Here is a 25227-nt window from a genome sequence, read left to right on the forward strand (position 1 = left end):
TAATCGGGTTGCTGGAGAGAGCAACTCTCGAAAAGCATATTTTGATAGTGTGGAGTAGATTCCGAGCTCATTTGAAAAACTTTTTAGAGTTGTTGAGTTTGAGTGAAAAATTAGTAGAATTGGTTAAATGCTACACATAACATGACATTATGAGAAATTGTAAATAATGATAAATAATAAAATAAAATAGAAACTCTAGTTATACTGAGTTGCTTGGATGATGATGCTTTTACTTACATGACTCGTTTTTGTCCAATCATCCCATATGTTGGCCCAATCAGCTGAAAGGGGGTCTGGATGGACTTTTTGAATCAGTTTTGTTTCCTCGAAATTTTCAAATAAGATTTAGTTTGAAAGACTAAGTGTGTTGGTTTTTATCACAACTTTTGGAATTTGGATGATGATTGGAAAACTGTTAGGCTTAATCCTCATATTAGTCCCTGTTTTTGTGTCGCCGTCTGAACCAGGTCTTTGACCGAAAAAATTTGTGGAATAAATCCCTATCTTTGAAAAACGTATGGAGTCCGTCCTCGCCGGAGCTCCGGCGAGTGATGATATGACATGCTGACTGTGTAAATAAAGCTGATGTGGCACTAAAAAAATTTAAAAATAAAAATTAAGGTTTAATTAACTATTTCTAATCCTAACCCTAAACTAATTAACCTAATCTAATTAACTGCAAATCAAAACAAACCCAAAATCAAAATCAACCCCAAAATTCCCAAATCAGAACCAACCATGGAGATCTTTTTTCTGAAAAGAAACCCATTGAGCTAATCATTAATTTGGAACTAATAATCTAGACAGTGAGAACATTGAATGCTTAACTAGGTCTGGAAGTTAAGTAATTCCGTCCGTACGAAGATAAAGGGTACCAAAAATCAGAAAAGAGGAAACAAGATCTGAGCTCAAGCTTTGGCATTATTCCTTGTATAGTCGGTGCAAGTCTGGCAAATGCAGTTTGAAAATCTGCAAATGTCACAGCCAAAGCACACACAAGAAGTGCACCCTTTGCACGCTGGAGAACCGGTGCATCCCCTGTAAACTCTACGACTTGCTCTCTCTTCTTCAACATCACATGTAATACATGGAGATCTTCCTGTGTTCAGTTTCATCTTCTTCCTCAAATTCCTTGTTCCTGTTCCAGCTTCTTCAACTGGGTCATGCCCTCACTCGCAACCCTCCCTCACCTCTTCCAAAACAAAGCTTCTGAACCCATCCCTCCATCACCTGCAAACCACCCCTGAAACCCACCCCCACCCAGAACCCATCGCAACCCACCCCACCCTCACCTGCAACCCACCACAGAAACCCACCCTCACCCAGAAATTGATCCCACAAATCCCATCCAGAACAAAGGAGAAGATGAAGAAGCAGAGGACAGATTTGGTATGGGTATGAAACAAAGCTTCCTCTTCTTCTTTTCAACCTGGCTTGCTTCCTCCTCCCATCGATCTGGCTTGCACTTACCATAAGAATATCGAAGAGGAAAGGGAGGATGTCGATGATCGGGACCAGATAGAGCGGAAGAAACAAGCCAAGCAAACCTATGCTCTACGCGACCGTCTTTGTGGAATCGACGTTGGTTGTGGGATCAAGGGATGGGGGATCGGCATAGGTAGAAGATTGGGACGTGGTGGGAGTAGTGAGAGGAGAGGAGAACAAGATCATCAGGGGAGGAGAAGAAGATGAAGAACATATGAACCCTAATTTCAATTGAGGCAATTGGGAATTGGGTTAATTTGGGGGAGGGAATTAGGATAAGTTTGGGGGAATTAAATTTAGTTAATTAAATTAGGGTTAGAATTAGAAATATGTTTAATTATGTTAATTATATTATGTGTAATTTTTTTAGTGTTATATCAGCTTATTTACACAGTCAGCATGTCATATCACCATTCGAGCTTCGGCGAGGACTGACTCCATACGTTTTTCAAAGATAGGAATTTATTCCACAAATTTTTCGGGTCAGAGACCTGGTTCAGACGACAACACAAAGACAGAGACTAATATAAGGATTAAGCCAAAGCTGTTAAAAGTATTAAGGTATGTAAAGGGTTTTATTAATCATGTTCATGGTTTATTTCTGCAAAACGCAAGTCTCAATAAAACATTAAAACCTATGGCATCGTTTACCAAAAAAAATAAAAAAACCTATGGCATCGAGTATATTCCTTAATAGAGGAGAGCATATTCCTAGAGGTTGCAATGTGGTGGTAAACAAGATTGCAAACTTTGCCTCAACATCGGATTCATATGATTTGGGAGGATCCTCCTCCTTTATATTCCTTAATAGAGGTGTTAGTACTCAAAGGTTATCATTACAGTTAGTATAACAAACTCATAGTTGTCAGTTGTCACTATCAAAAAAACAAAACTAAATGCTTTATTTTTGTGCAAAGGAAATAAAATGACAACGAAACAAAACCCCAAGCAATCAATGAACTTGTAGAAGTATCCCAAACACAAAATAGCACTTTGTAAAATATTAGGCAATTTAACAAGGCCTAACTCCAAGATGCGCCGAGCTCGTGTGAGGTGGATGGAAATCTTCATTCTCTATTTGGAGGAGTGTTGTCAACACACTTTTTTAAGACATGGTTCAACACACTCATTATGATTGATTTTTTTTATTAAAAGTCTACACATTTCTCTCGCTTCTTAAAAAATGTGTAAATTTTTCAAACAATGAATCAATAACAATAAATTTGTGTTAGAGTTTGTCTTTAAAATAGCCAACTCCAAAGCAATGAAAATGCATGACAGATTAAGTCCCGGTAAATCATGAATTTCTATTGCCAAATAAATCATCGACTCCTCAATCCTCCATTCACTATTATACTGGGATGAAAGTCCTGTTCTTCTAGATACAACAATCTTATTCTAAGCAACAACAAAAAAAAAATGTGCTGAGAAGTAACGAAATCAAATAAAAAGGACACTGAAAATTATGAGGGAAGAATGCTATTATAGTAATATTCATTTTACTCCCACCACAAAAAATTGCTTGCACAATGGGATGATCTGTGTTGTGCCATCAATTTTTGAACCTACCAAGAGGTAAATTTGGTATGTTAAACTTGTTTCTGACACAACCAAAGTCAGCATTCCATGAGAATACCTGACAGAATGTGACTTTGATATATCCAAGAGGTGGGTAAGAATACCGGCCGGTTAATTCTACAGCACAATCTGTCAATCTGGGCGTGGCAACAAAAAGCTAAAGCCAGAGTTTTCACGAATCAGTGGCGGGGGGTCTATATCTGCGATATCTATCTGTTCCATTGACTTCGATATGTCGTCAACAGAAAACGGAATGCTGCAGAATAGATTCTTTCAAATGGTTAATGTCAAATATAATGTCATGATATAGATTTGCAAAAGAATATATTATCACGTGGGATAAAGATATCCAGTTTACCTTGAATCATCATCCAATAAGAAAGAACTGCTAACTGCATTATTTGAATCTTCAGTCATCAATACTCTCATACTGGATATGACCTAGATGAAAACATTTAATAAGGAAAAGGTTAACATAGTTTTTTCTGCGCATCTTATATTTTAAGTTATCATAAAGGTTTCTGACACTGTTTGAGTAAAGGTCTCCCATAAAATCTTACATCAGGGGCCACACTATGCGTTCCATATTTGTCATCCCAGTACATGGTGCCAATTCGATATAGTTGCTGTATACTAAGTACCTGGACAAAGGGAACTAATGGTAACTACAAACTGTTCGGAAAAGTTAATCTTCAAGGACAAAGAAAGATTTCTTTCACTTACTGGACACAGGTCATGGCTTATTTCATCCAGTGTCTTCTTCGGTTTCTGGTGTATGACCTAAATAAAGGTAAGGAAAAATCAGTTTACCATATTTTCCTATTTCTGGCCATTTAGATAAACAAAGAAAAACTGCAAGATGGTATGTAGCCAAGGCTGCAAGATACCAGAAATCCAATAGCTTGTCTAATATGTCTGAGCTCATCCCAGGCTGAACCTGCATACTGCATTTTTTTTGTGCATTTTGGAGATGGGTGTTAGTACATGTACCTATACTATAAGAACTACAGAAAATAACAGCAGTGTAAAGTTACCTCATCAGTTGCCTTATAACACCAATGCTCCAATTCAGCCAAACCAGCTTTGACATACTCTCCATTACTAAATGAGCAGCATTCCCTTCGTAAAAGAAGACTGATAAAAAAATAAATTATATTTTAGGTGATGAAAATAAATATTATGATTTACAATAGAAAAGTCCGCACAACGGGACTATAGAAGTGCAGAACAAACTAACCTATTGAATAATTGTACATTGATAAAAGAAAAAATTTGTGTGAACACCTTACGAACCAAAAATGGGGGAACCTGCCAAAGTTAAGCAAAAGTGGGAGAAATCAGAAATAACAACGCTGCGAACTGAAAACATAATGACTTGCCAAAGACAGACAAACCAATTAATATAATAAGAATATAGTATATAGAAATAAATGCAATTGTTAACATAAACCCTCTTTAGTCAAGATCAAAATAAATACATGTAACTTGAGAAACTATAAGGGATGTCATGTAATATTACAGAATTTCAAGAGAAGCATACGTGATTTTATCATAATCATACATTGAATAGGAGATATAAAAATATATATGAAAATACTAAAGAGTCAGAAGAGGTGCTACTAACATTATTTGCTTTCAACGTATTTAAAAAGGTGCCTAGGCTCTTCACTATCCCCTGCCAGTGAGCAATCAAAGCGCGCTGGGCTTCAGTGTTTGGAACAGAACGCGATCCCTTAACCAAGCTTGCTCGGGATGTTCTTGGCGCCTGTATCATCACATATAAACAGTGATGTTTCAAATGAACGAATGTCAAAGGAAATGTTTAAAAAATCATTTATTGAAACATATATGATGGATCAGTTCTTAGAAACATACTAGAGAAATGAAGATATTGCCATACCTGGATGCATAATCCAAGCAAGGGAGATATTTCTTTCTTCAAGTTATCACGAATCATTCCATATATCTTCTCCACATATGCTGTAAGCTGCTGTTTGAAAAGCAAAGCTGGGTACTTGGCTTCAACTTGTCTTAATGTATCTACTCCTCTGCTTGAACTGCCATTGACTAGGGCAAGATTCACCCCAGCTGGAGTTCCACGGAAACTCTGGAGAAAATAATGGAGTGTGCTTATCGAAGGAATAAAAGCGTTTTTTTATGGGAATTATCTATTTGAATCAGATGCAATATTTACTTGAGTCATTCTCCCAAACAGGGTTGCTGATGAAGAGCGACGGCGTTGTGGAGCCATTCCAGCAGCACCACTTGCTTTGAGTGTGCGCTGGAGTAACAGGAGAAGTGTAGAGGCATTGGACAACCAATAAGCCAAGACATCATTGTTATCCTGGGTCTGAAGTCCAAATGGAAATACATCAGAGACTTGAAAGTAAAAAGAGAGCACTGCATGTGTAAGTTGTGCTTTTCAAACCTCAATTGCATGACCAATGGTTTGGATGATACGATCAAAAACACTAGTACGTTCAACTTCAAATGATCTCCAATGTAAAAGGCATTTATATATGATACAGGCAGCAATCGGTCTGTTCCCAGAAAAGCCTAGATGTTGTGCAATACATCTGATGAGTAACTCTTGATTCTCCTGTTGCTTCTCATTTAGTGACCTTTGTGGTTTATCCTCTATTTCAGAGGACTCTCTCTGGTTCATTGATGGACTATGCAGTTCCTGATCAATCCATTAGGCGGCCAGGAAACAAGTCAAATCCACATAGACATACTTAAAACCAATTACGTGAATGAATTTTAAAAAAGATTTAATTACCACAGATGTCTTTGTTTCCACTGCAATATGACCACTTTCAGCACCTCTCTACCAACAGAGACAGAAACATTTTTAAACCATTGTCAAGCTTTATATTCTTGTCATGCATATGATATTCAATATGAGGAGTACCTGGATATTTGATCGGAAGGAGCGTCCTGAAAGGAGCTTATTAGGTGCCATAGACACAGGAGCCATGGACACCGGAGCCATGGACACAGCTTGTTGACGCAGAACTTGATTCTCTGATTCTACATTATTAATCTTCTCTTCAAGCCTAATGATAGAATTATGAGATTATAGTCAACAATCCCACCCAATTGAGAGTGGCATGTCAGATACTTTTGATGATGAAATTTGAATTAGCCATAAATTCTTCTCAGATGTAAAGAGAAGATACAGAAAGATAAATTTCTGATCAGCTACCCAATGAAATTATCAGACATTTCATGAGAAAGAAAATCTCCACGACTAGGGGTACTCAAGAAGTTTGAACATCTCTTTCAAAATTTTCAGAGCAGGTCATCATGGATTATCACGGGAAAACAATTAACCAAGGCTCATTGTTTGTTACACAAATTACCTGGCCAATGATTCTTGGAGCTGACGAATCTTCTTCTCTGTTTCTTCTAATTTTTTACCTCTTTCTTCACTACAAACTTGGGCTTCATTATATTTCCTTTCAAAGTCATCAGCTTTCTGTTTCTCCGATTCAAGTGAACTCTGTGAAGATAATGCCAAGGAAATAACACTTAAGATGAGATCAACATGATTTACTGCTAAAAAAAATCAGGTATATCACCATAAGCTTAAGAAAAAATTGTGCTCATTAGTCATTTTGGGGCTATACTTATCCAAAGCAATTAGGCAAGTTCAGAAACATGTACGTTTCATAAATCATTTTTGCATTCTTGATAATCTGTCGAATTAAAATGCATCATCATAATAGATATTATTAGAGAGTTAAAACCATCCATGTCCCCCCCATCTAGGCTTAGTTTTTGAAGATTTGTTCTTCACAGCATGACACGGTATTAGAGTCTCCATGACGATCAAGTGTTCAATCTTGACCCTTGCCACTTTTTTCATAATCATTCCTAACTAAGGTAATTTTCAGCATGGGGTGACTTGCAGTAGAAGCCCAAAGGGATTTCTACGAAGGAGGGACATCACAAGACATCAACTGGCATTATCTATCTTTACTGTTCATCAATTATGAATACCTAGCTTTGGCTGTATTATTACTTTGAAGAGATTGAGCAATGGTGTGAATTTACCTTAATGTTTCCATAACATGCCATTTTACATCCCTTTATAGTGAGGATCTAAAGAAAGAAAGCATCTTATACAAATACAGAGTCACAGTGCAAAGGTATCACTGAGTTCTTTGATGAGAGGTGCGTGTTTAGTTGTCTAGGTTACATGATTGGATACATAATGTTCCAAACAAAATAATACAATTTAAATAGTATCTTATCATTGGAACTATTCATGGCTCCCAATATGATCTACCGTATTCTATATCTGTTATGTCTTCTTTTTCCCAATTAACCAATAAGGTCAGAAAAAGAGGCCTAAGTATTGATAAAAAGACATATATAAACGAAATATATATGTCCTACAAGCTTCAATATCAAATGATTCATTATATACACAAAAAGATTCAAAATTGAAATCACGGTCACCTAAAAGGAGATAAGGTCTCGTACAACTGAATTTGCATACCTTTAGGCTCTCAACTTCCATTTTGAGTGTCTCAATCTTCTCTGTATCTTCAACCAGAACCTGTGTTTCTTTAACGACAGCAGGTGCTTCTTCAATAGCTTTCTTTGCATTCTCTCTCTCCTTGATGAGCAGAGCATTAGTTTCATCAACTTTGCTCTGCATCGCCTGCAATGAATTTTGCATTTTTGCTATCTCCTGTGCTTTGGATTCTTCCAGATTGGTCTGCATATGATTGCAAATGATTTAATTGAGGGCTTACCAATTGAAATGATACTTAGGAACTAAATAATTTCCTTTTACCATTTTATATCTGATTTGTACAAAAAAAAATCTAAGTGCATGATTGTTTGATATCAGAACAATAGCATCCTTCCATGTATATCTATCTGGAAGACATAAATCTCACCCTTAAACCTTTTTCTAGTTGGAGACGCCAAGTGAGTTCCTCCACTCGTTTTTCAAGTTTATCCTTTGCTTCTTGAAGTGCACCAGTTTCTCTTGCAGCCTAAAGCAAATGGGAAGAGATGTCAACTTAGAGGAAAAAACAAAAGAGAAAGATATAGCAAAACCAGGAAAAGATAAAATAAAGAGAGGCTTATGCTACTTAAAATTACAGAATAAATCATGAAAGTGTTCAGGTTCAACGCAAGTAGGGCATTCTTCTTTGAAATTCTCTAAGAGGTCTCTTCTGTATCTACTTCACTTCTTTTCCAATAGGCAATAAAGATTGATAATGGTTTAAGAAAACTAAATTAAAAACAGAAAGAGAATAAATCTTTTACTCCTGTAATCACAAGTGAAAAGTTGAAGCCATTTTGAACCTTGCAGATCATAAGACAACTATAATTTTGTTTTGTTGGTTTTCCCTTCATGAAGATAATGATGATGATGAAACAAAAAAATATATTGGAATACATCATAGTTGATCTTCAATAAAGGTTTGCCTTAGAAGGAATAAGCAGGGCAGTAGAGGAATAACGGGTTCCAATGGTGGGAACTTTAACCTCGATCCCACCTTGGGAGGAACTCATGACTGCCATCATTTGGAGGTTCCAACCTTCTATGATGCAGACACATTTTTCAGCTGTTGTCGGGTCAGAAGCAAACTACCTCAGTGGAGGAATGCAAGGAGAAATTTGAGTTGTACAAAGTCCATAGAGGGATATTGATCAAGATTACTTGAAGTTAATTTTCTTTGATGGCTTACAGGAAGACATCAAGGTGAATTTTAAGTTGTATGGCCTGACAACAATGACAAAGGTGATCTCAGTTTATTGAGAAGAATAATTAGGATATGGCTAGGGTGGGAGTAAGCACAACAGGTAGGAACGAGTTCTCATACAGGAATCTTCTGACTTCCAAAAATGTCACGGTGGAGTGAACACCTAAGACGAGTCCTTAAAGAATCATAGGGGTAAAAGTATCACCCATAGCCATAGATTCAGAAACCAACAGAACCAATGGGGCAAGAGGGGCATTTAGAGGAAGGATAGTGGGATTCAAGCATCTGACAAAAGCATAATTGCAAGATAAAATCAATTAGGGAATTTGTTTCAAATGTGATAACAAGTTTAGGCTAGGATATCTTTGCAAAAACAAGCTGTATTGGAAGAGGAAGAAAACACAGAAGACCAGAAAGAAGTTTGGCCGTGGATCAGAAAGAGGGGAGTTATAAAGCGCTGCAGCTCTCACTGCGCACCATGACAGGCTTAACCTCTAGGATATCACGGAGAGGTGTAGGAAGAGGAAAGGTGGTGATTTTAATTGATTGTGGTATGTAGTCCATTTCTTGTCCGGTTCTATTGAACTTTTAATGACATGAAGCTCAAGTTTTCAATTAAAAATAATAATCAGACAGCATTTTTTTACCTTTTGTTCCTTAATTTATGCAGGTTGAATGCATTACATCTTCATTCCTATATTTCTGTTTCTACTTAATGTATAAGAATCATGATAAACATAGAAACATACCATTTTTAGTTTTCTAAGTTCTCTCCTGGATAAACGCCCTCTCCATCTGCTTTGTGTAACTATTGTACCTTTCTTGAGCCTCTTGAAATATAATGTTGCTTTGTGGCACCGCCACCGAGCCTGCAATTTTTTGAGAGAGAATTTAAAATTTGAATACTTTTTTCTATAGTGGATGGTCCAAAACATATAGTACTTGACCAAAACCTGAATAATGATGGAAGCCTTAGTCTGTTTCCTAAATCTGAACTCCTTGCGAGCAGCAGTGGCCCTTAAAACCGTTTGCAGCACAAGTACTGATATGTGAAGTTCTTTATAGGCTTTCCTAGATTCATGTCTGCGAATGTTCTTTTGAATTTTCACAGCAGCAGCTTCCCTTCTCAATTTATCATAAAGTTTGCACGCAAGTCTTCCTACAGATAATATACTATACAAATTAAATATATAGAAAAGAGAGTGATTAAGCAATGAGGCCTCCTACTGCTCTGGGAGACATTTCTAATTAGGGAAGTCCACGCCCTATGAAAATATGACTGCATATATCCTAACAAACGAATTAGACTATTTCATTATAAAACATTTCACCTCTCCACCGAGACTGCACATATATGGCCTTCTTTCGCAATGCAAGATAATGTTTACGAGCTTGATGGGTTCGTATGCGCCGTTGGATAATTTTTGCTGCATTACTAAGTACTTGAGCTCTCCGTGCATCGAGTTCAGCCATCTGACCTGCTCTTAAGAATACCTTTGTTTTTCCAATCTACAACATTTGATGGAAAATAAAATAAATTTTGTGACCATGTGAGCAGCGAGTAAGTATTATACACTATGTGTTATAAGACCACAGAAGACCCCTGTTGATATTAGATAATCAAATCTGAAATTAATGCTGCAATGTGCATAAGTTAAAGCTGTTGCTGAGGTCTTAAGAAGCATCAATTATGGACGAAACATTTCAAATTACCTGATATCCTTTAAGTCCCATCTTTTCCAAAATCTTTTTGCAACCGGTCTTCTCATCACAGCTGCTCATAGGTGAAATAACTTGAAAAGTTAGCAATATGCCGAATTTGATACAAAATATTTTAGCACATCAAGTAAGAACTTTCTTCTTCCTAGGCATAGAAAATATATTGAAAGAGTGCTTACTTTGCTTCCGCGGCCTCTGGGGCAAGGAGGGCAAATCTGTTTATAAATTCAAAGAAAGGACGGCGAGTAGGGTAGCCAGCACAACTGATTCTAATTGCTTCCAGAACACCCTGTTGGGGCAAGAGTTAGGGAAAGCTGAAGAAGGTTTGAATACTTGACGGAACAATGGATATGGTTCTGTATAAATGATTATCCAAAAAATGAATTGAAAGAGTAAAATAAAACTATACTCACACCACAACGAAGTTGTTGCATAACATTAACATTCTCGAAAACTGCAGGCTTGAGGATGTTGTTTGGTTTCACGCATCTAATGTAATGGGGTTCGGTAGAATTTAATGTCTCCATTAGTTGCTGTAGTTGTAGCTGCACCATTCAGAATTTTGTTAGCTTCCTGATAACAAGAATGTGTTCAAATTTTGTACAAAGTGACATTAGCTTGTACATAAACTTGTTAAGCCTGAGTCTAAAAGTTAATCAATGAAGACTATAAATGGAAAGATACCTTAAAACGAGACCCAATTGAAGAAAATTTTGAAGATTTTGATGTCTCTACTGGAAGTGGTGGAAAAAGGCCAGATACAAAAGAACATTTGGAAGCACTTAATAAATCTTGATGCTCAGGCACTACATAATCCTTGTTTTTGTCTAAAAATTGGTCAGACTGGTATCCAACCTGCAGATTTATGAGGGTAAAAATAAGCAAAGATGTCTAATTTTTGCAGCAGTGACACTATGAGAATCAGTCATACCTCTCCAGCATAATGAGCAATGGTGAAATCCGTTCGAGACAATTTTGGCTTAATAAAGCGCTTGTGATTCTTAAATGTTTGATAAAGCTTGTTTGCAAATGTTTCATGTGTTGACTTTGGAAACATGCTGAAAGACAAAAGGAGGGGAGTAAAAGCAAGAAGAAAGTAGATTCAGTATGTTATGGAATCAGGATCTTTAGATTCACAGAAACCAGACAAAACTGGATCATGCCTTATTTTACAAACCTAAAGGACAAAAAAGGTTGAAATAATCTAATGAGCACTGAAAAAGTAGTTCATGGGAAAATTACTATATTTTACCATGCTTCATCGAGGAGAGCAATGATTCCTCCAGGTTTCTGCACAAGCAAAATCAATGTAAAAGAATAGTACAAGAAGGGGAGGGGGAAAAAGGGAAGGAAAAGCCTAACTAGGGGTTTACTCAGACTGTAAATTAAGCCCAGAATAATAACCTACTCGAAGACCACTCAGGAATAAAGCTTTGTTATTTGTAAATTTGTTTCATCTAAAACCCAGATTTTGTAATATAAACAATAGAGCTCTTCTGGTTCAGTTCCAAAGAATGCAAGTTCACTTTAAGTTTCACCCCAACCTCCTGTTACCCTGTTCTCTCTCTTTTTAAATGTATGCAGTTATTCTGTAATCTTTGTTGACATTTGCAGATTGGTATCAATTGAATAAACATTATTAATAGTAAGGTATATCCCAGACTGAATAGACTGTAGGATAACCTTTAAAGGAATAATTATGCAACACACCACTGTAAAGATCACCATTAAGCATATCAAAAGCACTCTATCTCTCTGTTTCATTAATTTTTCTAAACTTCTAAGTTGAAGGCTTCCAACTAAAAATGAACTGAGTATCCTCAATGACTTAAAGAACGTAAACCGAAAGAAGAAAAAAAAAGGTAAAGAAAACCTTTTCAATAAGGTCCAAAACATCTTGGTTGTCAACAAATTCAATGTAGCTCCAATCTATCTGCTCCTTTGTATATTCTTCTTGTTCCATTTTAAACACGTGCTGAAATTCATCATTAATACCATATTAAACATGGAAATAAAAGAGCAAACATGAAGTGCAAAATATGATCTGAGACTTTACCTGATTGAAATGTTGCTGCAACTTCTCATTTGTGAAATTAATGCAAAACTGCTCAAAACTGCAGAGCGTGACAAACTGAAAATAAGTTACAAAAGATTTAAATTTAAAAAGAAGCATGTGGACATGCTTATACAGATAAAGATGTTTATTCTTCTAAATTATATATTACCTGTTAGTTTTAAAGCTTTCAAAACCGTAGATATCAAGAACCCCAATCAAATATTTAGAATTCGGGTCTTGTCCGATTGAATTATTAAGCGTGTCCACCAACCTGTTATCAAATACGTAAATGCACCGGGAATCAAAACCAGAACCATGTATCCTTATCTTCATAATTTTTTGGTACCAATTAGACATTATAAAGGTCTGAATGTCAAAGATCAAAAGATCCCATGATTGAAGTCCAGAAAGTTGTTTTGGGAAAACTGTGGCTCTATCTAGCCTCACTTTCTTAAATAGTCAGAAATCAAATTCTTACCAGTCGAATAGCCGAGAATAAATTGTTTTTGCCAATCCATCTCTGCTGATCGCTGCACTTTGTGGGTCAAGGCTCCTTTTTATAACTTCTTCAGGGGTGACCATGACACGCTTACATAATGCATCTTCCAAGGCAACAACATCACACCTGATCCATATTGACAATCATCTTAAAAGGAAATTGAAAATCATATACGCAGAAGTAATAACATAACAGAATACATACATGAGAAGCTCAGCAGTAGTTTTCAGGTGGAATTTGGCTTTGTCATCTTTTGGAATGGATGAGTCAACTTCTTTTCCTTTGGTAAACTCAATATTACCAAGATGAAGAATTGCAGCAACAACTCTGAAAATGGCTTCCTGAGAAAAAGACGGCCAACGAAAGCAGAAAGGTAAAAAGCAATCATTTTACATTATAGCAAGAAGCTAAATTCAAACTTGTGAAAGAAATACCTGATGAGTTTGACTGATTCCAACAATATCCATAGCTCTCCGAGTAGCAAGATACTCACGAGCATCGCTCACATCAGCCAGTTCAAAGCATTTTGACTGGTTAAGGTAGTGAAATGTTCTAGGATTTCCTAATTTATATTTCTCAACTTCCTGTTAGCAGAATTTTAATGAGTTTATATAACTTAGAATCAATAATAGATAGATTGTAGACAGAAATCCACCTCCTGTGGTGCAGCACAAAGGAGATAAAAGCAATGGTAGTTCCGTTCAGGATCGTTAACTTGGCAAACCCGAGATCTCTCTAGAAGGTATGTTCGGATAGCTGCTCCTGAGATCCTTCCACTCTTATCAAATTGGATCTCAACGAATTTACCGAAACGACTGCACCATTAACACTAGGAGAATTTGAAACCAAGTCTTTGGTAATAGCTTCTTCAAGTGTTACGCAGATAAGAAAAATAATATTTCCTTTTTGTGGATTTTTTTTTATAAAAATGTCATCATTTTAACAGCCCTTAATATCGAAATGACATTAGGGCTTAGACAATATGACAAGTGTGTTAAGAGAATGAAATGAGTAAAATAAACAAGATAAAGTTAATTTATAATCCTATCAGGGAGAATGAAACACAAGGAATCTTTATTGCCCATATGTCAGAAAGACTGACAAAAAAGTTAATTTGTATATCAGCCAACTATGGAGAATTAAACCTGTGGAATCCTTTATTGCCTGCATATAAGAAAGACTCACCTAGAATTGTTATTCCTGACAGTTTTAGCATTGCCAAATGCTTCCAGAACTGGATTTGACTGCACTCAAGTCAGTTAATATAGAAGTTTCGACAGAGCACATATTAAAGTAAAAGAAAATGGGAAGTCTTCAAAGCATAAAATGAGAATGGAAATTTTTTAAGAACTCAAAAATGAGTATCATTAATTGAATCATACTTCAAGAACTTGTTGTTCAACTGTTCGACCTTCAGTACCAGCCCTACCACCAAGGAAAGCAAGGTATTGCATAAGCATCTTTGTAGTTTCAGTTTTACCAGCTCCACTTTCCCCACTGACCAGAATTGAATTGCTTTTTCCTTCATTAACCATTGCCCTGATATTGATAAAACCATCCATTTAATATTTTCTTTAATGATAGAAATGAAACTTGGATCATAAGAAGAAATTCATGATTACCTAAATGCAACATCAGCAATTGCAAATACATGGGGGTTTAATTCTCCAAATGGTGCTCCCTTGTATTGTTGCATCATGTGTGCACCATAAATATGAGGGAGCCTTTGGAATGGATTTATTGCAATCAGAATATTTCCAGTATAAGTCTGCCAGAGAAATTAAGAGCGTAAGTAACAACTTTTTCACTGAGAAACTTCAATGGATCTTATCACATTAAAGGGAAGAAAGTCTTACATATATTTCATTCAATTCATATCTAATTCTTAAGTTCTGCAGGACTCCAGGCTCATGCAAATAGGACAGTTTAGTCATATCATCCACTCCGCCAGGAGGAGCTTCCATATCCTTAGGATATATTTTTGATAAATTTGCGACAACCTTGAAATAGCCAAAACAAATCACAGGTAATTATTTAGATGTAATCTTATTAGAGTGTACTTAGCACTCGGTTGAATTTATGTAACCAGTCAATAGTTAATTTGGTTTGTTAGTTAGTTGTGAGTGTGACAAGCTATCACATTTCCATTGTACTAGCTCATCTATTATAAACTACTCCTCAACTACCTCATTGAGTATTTCAGATTAGTTCTTCGGTCTCTTTTACATTGTTTCTCATTAAATCTTTGGCTTGATAAGTTACTGGAATAACTTTCCCCTTTTCTAATTAGTAATACAAGCATGAGAAAGAACTAGTACAGCACTAAGGAATGCAGAAAAATACTTCTAGAAGTTGAGAAGTAATAATTCTTTTCTTACTAGAGAGTTTAACTAGTAAAGGAAAAGCAAGAATACCACTCACAGACACGGACAGATAAATTTGTTCGGGACTCAAATAACTTTGACAATAGTCCTTTAGGCCTTCAATTCAACATAGTTAAATAATTTTTCCATAGATCATTAAGGTGATTTGAATTCTAATCTGGGAAGGTCAGTGATGAAAAAATAATGATTCTTTATGGATCTATTCCTTTGCTACTTTTTACCCTTCTTTACTCTTTCTGTGATCAACTTTAAGCTCAGATACTGATGACTTGCATTGCTTGTGGTTTTTTAGCTGATCACCATGGAGGCATTTGCTAAGTATAAACCTAGGGCGATGATAAAGGAGACCACGGGTGGAGCTAGAATAAAAGAGGGACACAATACTATAATTACTGTCCTTGAGGGAACCCAAATTAAGTTTAGTTTAGAACAAATTTACATCGCAAAAAAACATTATTTTCAAGGGGGGCAAATAATTATGCAATTCGTCACTCATAAAAGAGAGGTAAATCATTCCCCTCAAAATTATTTTATCTTCCTTTTGTAGTAACTGTCATCATACAATAAGCCTATGTCAAATGTTTAGCTATCCAATACAATATGGATTGATTCCAGAATGCAAGTGTGGATAGGGTGTAGCCTATGAATGACCGAAATTGGCAGCTTCTCAAAATAAATTGGGTACAAAAGTGGAAAAACAAAACCCAAATACTATAACATAAGAAACCAAGTTACTGGCAGTCTACAAACCTTTTTTCCATCGGTAGTTTCAATTTCAGCATCATTTCCATTGATTTTTGACACCTGTCCATCGATCCAACATACCTCAGGGTCTTCGGCCCAGACATGCGAACCCACATTAATATTCACTGGAGTTCCCTGCAGATGGAGATATGGAGTCATCATTTTTTAGTACAATTTATGTAAAGATCTAATTAAGGTTCAAAATGCGTATTTTTATACTATCTTGTCAGCAAGAAAAGCTATCAAAAAGCTCATGCTTGTTGCACGATTGGTGTCATGACTCATTAAAGATCTATAAATTCCAACTAGATTCTGCTTTGTATCTTCTTCCTTATAGTTATACAGTACCTGTGATACTAACTACCAATTAAAATAAAATTCATCTTGTATCTCCTCATAGTTAGACAGGACCAGCTATTCTAACTTCCAAATATGATATATCAGAACCTTTTATCAGAATTCTTATGACTAGTAGCCCCAAAACTAACTAGATACCGCACATCCGAAAAGTTGGTTTAATCACAAGTTAGCAGCAGCTATATGAAAAGATATCATACTTATTTTTATTCTCCAAACCCTCTGGCACTGCTACCTGTGTTACACATTTTGATCTCAATGCAACATCTCCAGAAGTTATAATCTTCTTTTAGATTTTACCAGCGCGTTCCAACCGCTCTCCCCCTACTCTTGAGAAATTCTAAACACTCAAATGAGGTGCATTCATGATGAAATATGGATGATCACTATATTAATTAAACAGCTGCTGCATTTCAAAGAAAAACCACTAGATTTCAAATTCTAATTACTCGTAAACAGGTCGATCCCCTAACACCTTCTTCTTGAGCAGATAATTCATAGTTCCATTACATTACACTGTTGATTGTTCACATAATTGAAAATAGGCGAAACCAAAATGCAGAAAAGAAATTAGCGAACGTACCATTAGTGAGGTCTGAAATTGAAGGTTTGAGAGGAGTGGAGTGCGATCATAAAGGCAATGAAATCAGTTAGGTGTGTATGAAACGCATTAAGAATGTGATAAACCGTGAATTGGAAAGGGAAACGCCATTTTTCTTTTTTGGGGGAGAAATTGAGATTGAAAAGAGAGAGAGAGAAGGGAAGAGAGGAAGAAAGAAGTGAATGTGGATGAAGATGGAAATCCAGTGGCTTCATGAAGTGACATTCTTCACTCTCAGCTTCAACTTCGGCACCTTCTTCTTCTTCTTCCCTGTGTTTTCGCGCCAACTCGTGGCTACCATTCATCTCTCTCTCTACAATATGGTTACCTAATGAATTATCATGGTTTTATTTTAAAAATGTAAATTCCCTTGTGCTAATATTAATTAACATTACATTTAACATCAATTTTCTTACATTTTTGTAGCATGTGTCTTTCGATATTTTTTAACTACAATGTGAATATTTATTTTTCCACATGTATAACAAGAGTTTTATGAATTTTTAATTTTGAACAAAATGAAAATGTTTGATTGTAGTATTATCATTATGGACAAATATCTAAACATAGTCTCGGAATATGTTTGGTTTAGCTTAAAAGTACTTTCATTTCATCTTGAAATGTGAGATATCATTTTTCGAAGCGAAACACACATTCACCCTTCGTTAGCAACTTAGCATTTTGCTAAATGTAACTTTAATGCAAACATAGCATTGATCATTATAGTGAATCATTATATTAACTGGAGTTTTACCTAACCATTGCATCTTACCAAGAGATTAGTGTTAAAGATTGTGTTAGCATAAGCATTTTCATTGACATGAAAGTGCTTCAATGATACTCTTCTAGAAAGTACAAGAGATGTACTTCATGCCAATGTCACGCAATGTGTGGTGGTGAAAGAGACCGAGAGCATTGTGGAGTAGTGTGTATCCACTGCGGCAGAGATACATACAAATGACACTCCAAAGCTAAAGTAAGTGAAGGCACTCAAAGAGAATTTTTTTAAGTATGAAAAAATATGTATGTGCAATAATGCATAATACTCAAATAATTGAATGATCAAAATGTATTTATAGTTAAGTTCAAAAAAAAAAAGTATTTATAGTTATTGAACCATCTATATACATATGTAAAGGAGACTTGAGTTTTTGCACTCCTTTACATTAAATGCATTAAATAATAAAGCATTTCTTTTTATATTAATACCTTTAATAATAAAATAAAAAATTAAATAAAATTTCTTAAGTTAATAATATATTCACCTACCTACTAAAATCTTCTATATACTTATGCAAAGTAAATTTGAACAATAAAATTAAATACATAAATAAATAATAAATTTCTTTTGTATTAAATACACTAAATTAAAAAATTGAAAAATAAAATAAAAACTACATCCACTTTATTATTCATTATATTAATTATTAATTGTTAAGCATTTCAATTTCCCATATTTAAAATTTTTTAAAATTAAATATTAAAATTTAAAAATTTTCAAGTTCTCTTATTGAAAATTAAATTATTCAAATTTTAATAATTTATTACAACTTGAGGTGAATTTTTTTAAAAATAATAATAATTGAAATTGACCACCTTTACATTAATGACAGTAATATATTTTTAATAATAATTTTCTTATATTCTTTACTAATTGTTAATAATAATTGTAAATTAAAATTAAAATTATTTTAATTTTCGTTATTAATCATAAGTTGAGAAATTGTTCAAAAATAACAAATTAAACTTATTACTATTTCTTTATTAATAAATAATGTTAAAAAATATTTGAAAATTAAAAAATGTCTCTATATGGTCTTTATTATTACTATACCGAATGTATGTATTATTTGAAAAATATTCTTTAAATATGATTTTTATCTATTATATAGATGTAAAAATAACTTGAGGAATTTACTCAAAAAAAAAACTTGAGGAAGAATAATAGAGAAACATAATTATAACAAAAGTTGAATAAATTTAAGTTTACTAAATAATATTCTAAAATATTAAAATTATGACTCATTATAGTTATAATTTTTAAAGTTAAAATTATTTCATTTTTGATAAAAAAAAAGTATAAAAAAAATGTTATTATAACTTATATTAAAACCTTGTTACTTGATTTAAAATATTTCAAATTCACTTAAATGATTTTTCAAATGATTAAATAAATAAATTATTATTTTTAAGGATAAGTTCTGATTAAAAAACAGAATAACATACGGGGATAATATTCTCTCTAATTGAGTATCAATGTTTACAACCGGATATATGATAAATAAGTTTCTCTGCAATTGAAACCACAATAATAAACCCAAAATAGAGAACCCAAAACAATAGAAAATGTTACAACCAAAGTTTCTAAAATTAATTCAATGCTAATTATTCAATATCAATTACTAAATTTGAGTGATATTATTTATTTGCGGAAATAGATATTTTGTACGAGCAATTTAATACACCAAAACTATTATTTTGATGTCTCAACACGGTTTTTTATTATATTTATAATCAAAATTAATTTTTATATTTAGTAATTTAATTACACTATAATAATTTTTATACAATATTAAAAAAGTAGTGTAAATAAACCCGTGCAACGCACGGGTATTATTTCTAGTGTAGTAGTAAAAGTACTCAACCTTTAATAGGTTGTCGTGTTTCTAACTTCCAATAACTCAGTCGTTGTCGTGTTTCTAACTTCCAATAACTCAGTCATTTGTTATGTCGGTTAATTTTTGAAGAGTGTTCGCTTGGTCATTTGCTCATTCTAGCCGATTAGCACGACTTTCACTTATTCAGGGCATTATGGGCCAACTAGGACAACTATGAGCCGAGTGGCCATTTGGTCCGTGTAATACAACTAGTACAATTTTTTTTTTTTGCTTTCATGTTTTTTCCTGGAATTATATGGTATATGTGATTTTTCCATTTCCGTGGTTTTTCATAGAATTTTTTTTTCAAAATGATTTTTCTTTCTATATCTATATCGTCATTAACCGGATTTAGTCTTAGTTTTAAACTTTTCTAATGGATTTTGAAAACTTGAAAAGCTAAAAATTATCCAGGTTAAACGAATAATCATGAACCAGTAATGGTTTACATGGCGTTTGAAGAAGTAGCACCAACACCACAAAGTAGAAACGGTGTCTCATTTCAATCTGTCACCATATAAACCTTCTCTAACCAGTAGTAACCATGCTTCCTCAAGTTCCAAAATACGATGTCCTACCTTAACAGTTACTCACAGAACAGAAATGAAGAAGATAGAACTTTAAACTTCCACATGGAACAACCTCACTTCATGACCAAAATTTCACAAAACAAAACAGAACATGCATGCACCATGGTACTTACTAGTACTACTGCAGAAATGCTAAGGCAATCATCTAATTGTTAACCTTCTAGCATAAGATAAACAAGCATGATAACTAACCACCAAGTTTTTTCCTTTCTCCCATTCCCTAATTCTCCTAATTAAGTCCTAATCAACTAAAATGCCAAAAAGGAAGACCAGGAACATTAGCATTGGCGCTGGTTAATTTCAATTATCAGAAGATCTCAAGTAGAGGGTTTCACCCCCTTCACAGGAGCTACCTCCCCCGCGGCCGTCAGCTGAGCTTCCAATATCATGCTTGCGTGCGAAGTCGGGAAACCCGGCATTGCCTCCAACACTGGTAGCTTCACTTTGGAACATGTGAAGGCCGGAACTTCCACCGGAACTCATACCGAGCTGGCTGTGCTGCAAGGCTTGCTGCTGTTGAAGTGTGGAGTAAGGCTGCTGCTGAGTGTACAAAAGGGAAGAGCGTGCCGCCATGAGTTGTTGCTGTTGTGTCATCTGCTGAGCCTGTTGTTGAGCCTGCTGCATGTAGTGTGCACCTTGCTGCTGCACAATTCCACTTGGAGGATACTGCAATATTTTCCAAAGATTGTATTGTAAGACCAATGATGAAACTTCCATTTTGCACAATTCAAAAAGTAACCAATAATGTTATGTAGTTAATCACTTTTTAAGAGCTAACTTTTACCAATCAACATTAATAGGCTTATACCTGACCAGGCATGGTGGGTGGTTGGGGTTGAGAATCAGCTATTGCAGCCAGGTACATGAGATTTCTCTGGAGCCTTGATTGATTCCTGAAATAATGGCAACAGGATTATGATTGTGTAGATAGAAACAATGTGATGAGAAAAGAACAAGAATCAGATGGCAAGATTTATAGGATATAATCCAAAAGTAGTTCTAGTTTTCTATTTCAAGGAAAGCAAGGACAAATTTGATTCTAGAAGTAACCAATTCCTCAACAACCAAACAAAAATGAACATCAATATATTTAAGAGGCGCATCTGAAAAAGCTTAATTCAGATTAACTTATTGCAAAAACCCTTAAGTCAGTGCTTAAAGAAACTTATGTGACTAGCTTATGGTCTACCTCTATTGTTTTGAACTAATTTTCATAAGTTATTCAAATTAGCTTATGAATAAAAGTTTATGCTTTACATATACAACATCTTCAGCTTATTTTAATTAGTTTCTGAAATTAGCTTATAAATAAGCACTTATGTGATAAGTGTTTATAGTCCATAAGCACTTAATTAAGTTATTTACCCAATCGCGCCCCAAGATTATGCTTTGTGGCTTTCTAACTGCATTGATAAAGCTTGAATGATGCAGTTGACAAAAAGGGGGCTGTCCTAAAGTATGAGATTTGACTAAGATACTTTAACAAAAGGTAAGAACATTTTTGCATCAAGGCATCATTGGTTGCAACTTCTGCTCATAATTATGTAGGGCTATCAGTATCAATTTTTAGAGCAAAGATTTCATACACATAAGGCATTTATTACAATAAATACCGTAATGGCATGTAAAAGGCATTTATTACAATAAATACTGTAATGGCATGTAAACTGCCACATACTTAAGGAACTAGGTAGTTTAAAACTTCTTTCAAATTAGTGTTATGGTGTGAAACAAGTATCTATGGGTAATTTCCAACTAGGAACCAGATGGAGACATGCTTGTTATTAAGAAATGAGAAACAATTTTCAAGTGATATTGCAGTTTAGACCAGTTCTTACTCAGCACACTCGCTCAGCTTCCCAGAGTTCTGGCTTTCAACAATCTTCAGAATTAAGGACTTGTTCTCATCCAGGTACTGCTTGAAAAGAGGACAAACATGGTTAAATAAAATCAAATAGACAAATAGTAAAATTTTAGAGCATGCTAGAACAAAAAAAAATGGATTTTTACTGAAAAACAAAACAGTCAAACACGTACTTAACCAGTCTAAAGAATGAGATTAGGTACAAGTACTGTTTCTAAATTTGACAGAGACAGTGGTAGTTCATTTTCATCTCAGGAAACTAGCATATTGAGAAAGGAAAACACATGTCACAACAAGAACCAAGCTCGCATAGCATAATGCTCCTCAGACTTATATAGCAGAAAGTGACAAAGAACAAGAGAAACAGAACATGAATGATGAAACACAAGCAGTACTACAGGGTAGGTGAATACGGAAACAGAAGCAAAAGAGAGGCATTTTGACTTGAAGAAGAAGAGAAAGCTGGAAAACCTGTTGAATGTGATCAGAGGTGACGTTGTTGTTGGTGTAGTAGGATGCCATCATGGGCTGCATCTGCATCAGGTGCTGCTGCATTTCTCTTCTCACACGGTATTGTAAGTTGTAGTTCGTATAGTTATCACTATAGATATAGATATTTGACTTGTCTTTCTTTCTCAAGAGCAGGGAAACATACACACACACTCTGCAACTGTAGAAACAGAGCACTCTGCTTTTTCTCTGTTCCCTGATGCTATGCTATGCTACCACAACGAGAGAGAGAGAGAGAGTTATTGGACAGAGAGAGTGAAAAGAAGAAGGCTTTTGAGGGAACCAACCTGGTTGGTTTTGGCTCTATCTTCTCTGCAATGCAATGGGGTCTCACTCTAGAATTGCGTGTCCCTTCTCTCTCTCTCCAGAATTCAAAAACTACTAGCTCACGTGATAGACATAGACATTAGACAAGAGACAGGGACAGAATAAACTTAAATAAATCAAATGCTTCAATAAGTTTTCAGTTTTGATTTTAATCAGTTTCCCCAAAAAAAAATTTCATCCATACAATTAGAAAGAAAGAAAAAGTAATTTTAGTCCTCGTCTAAACCGAAGACCTCATAGCATCTCCAATACTAGTGTCTCATACTCAAGATACTTTGTTACAGTGCCATCTTTCTTGGGAAATGCCTAGAATCTAGAGATAGTAATTGAAGGTTGGGTGATGAGGCATGAGGGTGAAGATTATTTGATTTTATAGGTTAGGTTTTTAAGACAATTATTGTGGACATGTCACATCAACTTCATCTGTCATTTAAGATATAGACTCATGCGAAAACTAAAGTTGGGTTTTCCCTGAACATAGGGATGAAAACAAGTCCTTATAGAACATAGGGACTCTTTTAAGTTTCCAAGCAACTAGTGGTGGGATAGGCCTCCATAAAACATTTGTACTAGTTTTCCTTCATTATAACCGGGGTGAGGATACATTTTAAGAGTCTCCTAAAATAGCTCTCAAGCCTCGTAAAGATCAATATATCTTTCTAAAGTTTACATGACTTGGAAGGGGAAAAGTACTTTGTCAAAATTCTCTTAGTACACTGCTCCCATGTAGTGATGCATCCTTCATGCAAGATGGTCAACCAATCTACCGCCTTATCCACACACAAAAATGTGAATCACCTAAGGTGAATAATCTTAATAGGCACATTGTTGTAATACACGTTGTCCATGATCTTGAGAAACTCTTTCAAGTGAACCGAAGGATCTTAGCCTACAAGGCCACTTAATTGTCTAGAGTTCTGGACCATTAAGATGAGCGTCGATTTCAAGATGATGTCTTTGGTGGGACAGTGAGCTTATTGACACCCCGTGGTACACTTGAAAATTTTAATTGTAAGGACATGAATACCCTTAATTTATTTCTTCCTTGGACAATAGTATCCCCATGTTCACCATCTCCTCTTTTACTCACACCTGGTTATCTCTTTTACTCACACAACTCATTCAAAATTGAGATTTTTTTCACAAGATAAGAATTGATATATTTAAGAAAGAAATCTGAAATAACAAGTTATGGTTACATAAGAACAAACACAGCAAACAAAAGAAGGGAAAACCCACTGTAACACCCCGATTTCCAGGTGTCACTTTAATAACCAAAAATAAACTTTACGCGGAAAACAGGTATTTTTTTTTTTGATTGTTTCCTTTTAATAAAAGCAATAAAGAAATAAAGACAAAGCCCAACAACTAAACTAACCGATAAACAACATATACAAAGGTACAGCCTCTGCTGCACTATCCCGTCACGCGCACACGCAGTGACTCCAAGGTAGCGTGCCCGTAGGCGAATATATACAAACCAGAACTGTACGCAAAAGCATCAAATATACCACTATCCAAGAGAAAGTCGGCCTCAAAATGGCCTCAACCCAAGACCCCTATAGTCCGACAGACTCTCTGTGATCCTCAGCAAGAGAACCACACAAAAAGCCATATATCGGGAACCTACCCGGTCCCAAAAGTAAGACGAATCAGAGCTATGACAGTGACAACCAACTCAAAAGACTCTAACCACCCATATCCCACACTACTATTATCGACTCTCCCTCGATCAGCCATGAAGTCCGGGTCCTCGTCGAAAGCTTCAGTAATAGACATTTCGCTCCGGGTCTTTCCCGCACAACGAATCATCACGAACCGGCTGACAGACGCCTGGCAGCAGGCCGACCGCCCAAACACAAACATACAAACAAAGCCAAGGTGCTAGGGTCAACTTACAGAATACAATAGATATACAATCAACATGCGATAAAGGGGGTATATATATATGTTGTATATATACATATAAGTTATGTATTGTATCAACTCCCTAATACAATTCAATCATCAAAACACATAACGATGTTTATCAACATCAATTCATCAATATCTCAACAGATATAGTTAGAGTGCATGATATGTCAATGCAACGTCAATTAAGAAGGTTCCGGAAGAAATAGGCTGGGCACG

The 25227-nt window shown here is 35.2% G+C and overlaps 2 protein-coding genes across 3 annotated transcripts; both read right to left on the reverse strand.

Annotated features, from left to right (window-relative positions):
* Positions 1–2778: 2778 nt before the first annotated feature.
* On the reverse strand, positions 2779–17436 carry LOC130720429 (myosin-11-like). Of its 2 annotated transcripts, XR_009013053.1 has the most exons (39): positions 17132–17436; positions 16198–16326; positions 14920–15063; positions 14686–14831; positions 14446–14602; positions 14249–14307; positions 13719–13878; positions 13498–13647; positions 13268–13404; positions 13043–13189; positions 12734–12835; positions 12565–12622; positions 12382–12483; positions 11761–11798; positions 11440–11566; positions 11193–11363; positions 10922–11053; positions 10688–10797; positions 10503–10563; positions 10121–10298; positions 9743–9948; positions 9539–9658; positions 7974–8072; positions 7568–7789; positions 6426–6565; positions 5975–6119; positions 5843–5890; positions 5492–5746; positions 5258–5413; positions 4964–5170; positions 4688–4828; positions 4301–4371; positions 4098–4197; positions 3951–4007; positions 3787–3843; positions 3624–3704; positions 3422–3504; positions 3122–3319; positions 2779–3050 (listed from the first exon to the last, which is right to left on the reverse strand). XR_009013053.1 is itself a non-coding variant. In XM_057571075.1 (38 exons), the coding sequence occupies exons 1-38, from the start codon at positions 17132–17134 to the stop codon at positions 3196–3198; spliced, it is 4623 nt and encodes a 1540-aa protein (XP_057427058.1). In that variant the 5' UTR covers positions 17135–17436; the 3' UTR covers positions 2779–3195. The 2 variants fall into 2 exon arrangements, 1 of the variants encoding a protein (XP_057427058.1); XM_057571075.1 differs by having other exon boundaries at positions 2779–3319.
* Positions 17437–20425: 2989 nt separating this feature from the next.
* On the reverse strand, positions 20426–23135 carry LOC130721476 (GRF1-interacting factor 1-like). Its single transcript, XM_057572275.1, has 4 exons — positions 22732–23135; positions 22235–22311; positions 21205–21289; positions 20426–21062 (listed from the first exon to the last, which is right to left on the reverse strand). Exons 1-4 carry the CDS (start codon positions 22813–22815, stop codon positions 20697–20699), a joined length of 612 nt encoding a protein of 203 aa, XP_057428258.1. The 5' UTR covers positions 22816–23135; the 3' UTR covers positions 20426–20696.
* Between the last annotated feature and the right edge of the window lie 2092 nt (positions 23136–25227).

The sequence above is a fragment of the Lotus japonicus genome, chromosome 5 (genome assembly GCF_012489685.1).
Source record: "Lotus japonicus ecotype B-129 chromosome 5, LjGifu_v1.2".
Lineage (NCBI taxonomy): Eukaryota > Viridiplantae > Streptophyta > Magnoliopsida > Fabales > Fabaceae > Lotus > Lotus japonicus.

What these genes read in the sequence shown, in the direction of transcription:
- LOC130721476 (XM_057572275.1), bottom strand. Translation starts at nt 22,815, where the DNA reads ATGCAGCAGCACCTGATGCAGATGCAGCCCATGATGGCATCCTACTAC. An exon ending in CCTCTGATCACATTCAACAG is followed by an intron (nt 22,312 to 22,731) that starts GTTTTCCAGCTT and finishes CTTTTCAAGCAG; the next exon opens with TACCTGGATGAGAACAAGTC. An exon ending in AAGCTGAGCGAGTGTGCTGA is followed by an intron (nt 21,290 to 22,234) that starts GTAAGAACTGGT and finishes CCATTATTTCAG; the next exon opens with GAATCAATCAAGGCTCCAGA.
- LOC130720429 (XM_057571075.1), bottom strand. An exon ending in TATTCTCGGCTATTCGACTG is followed by an intron (nt 12,836 to 13,042) that starts GTAAGAATTTGA and finishes ATTTGATAACAG; the next exon opens with GTTGGTGGACACGCTTAATA. An exon ending in TGTGCAGTCTCGGTGGAGAG is followed by an intron (nt 9,949 to 10,120) that starts GTGAAATGTTTT and finishes TATTATCTGTAG; the next exon opens with GAAGACTTGCGTGCAAACTT.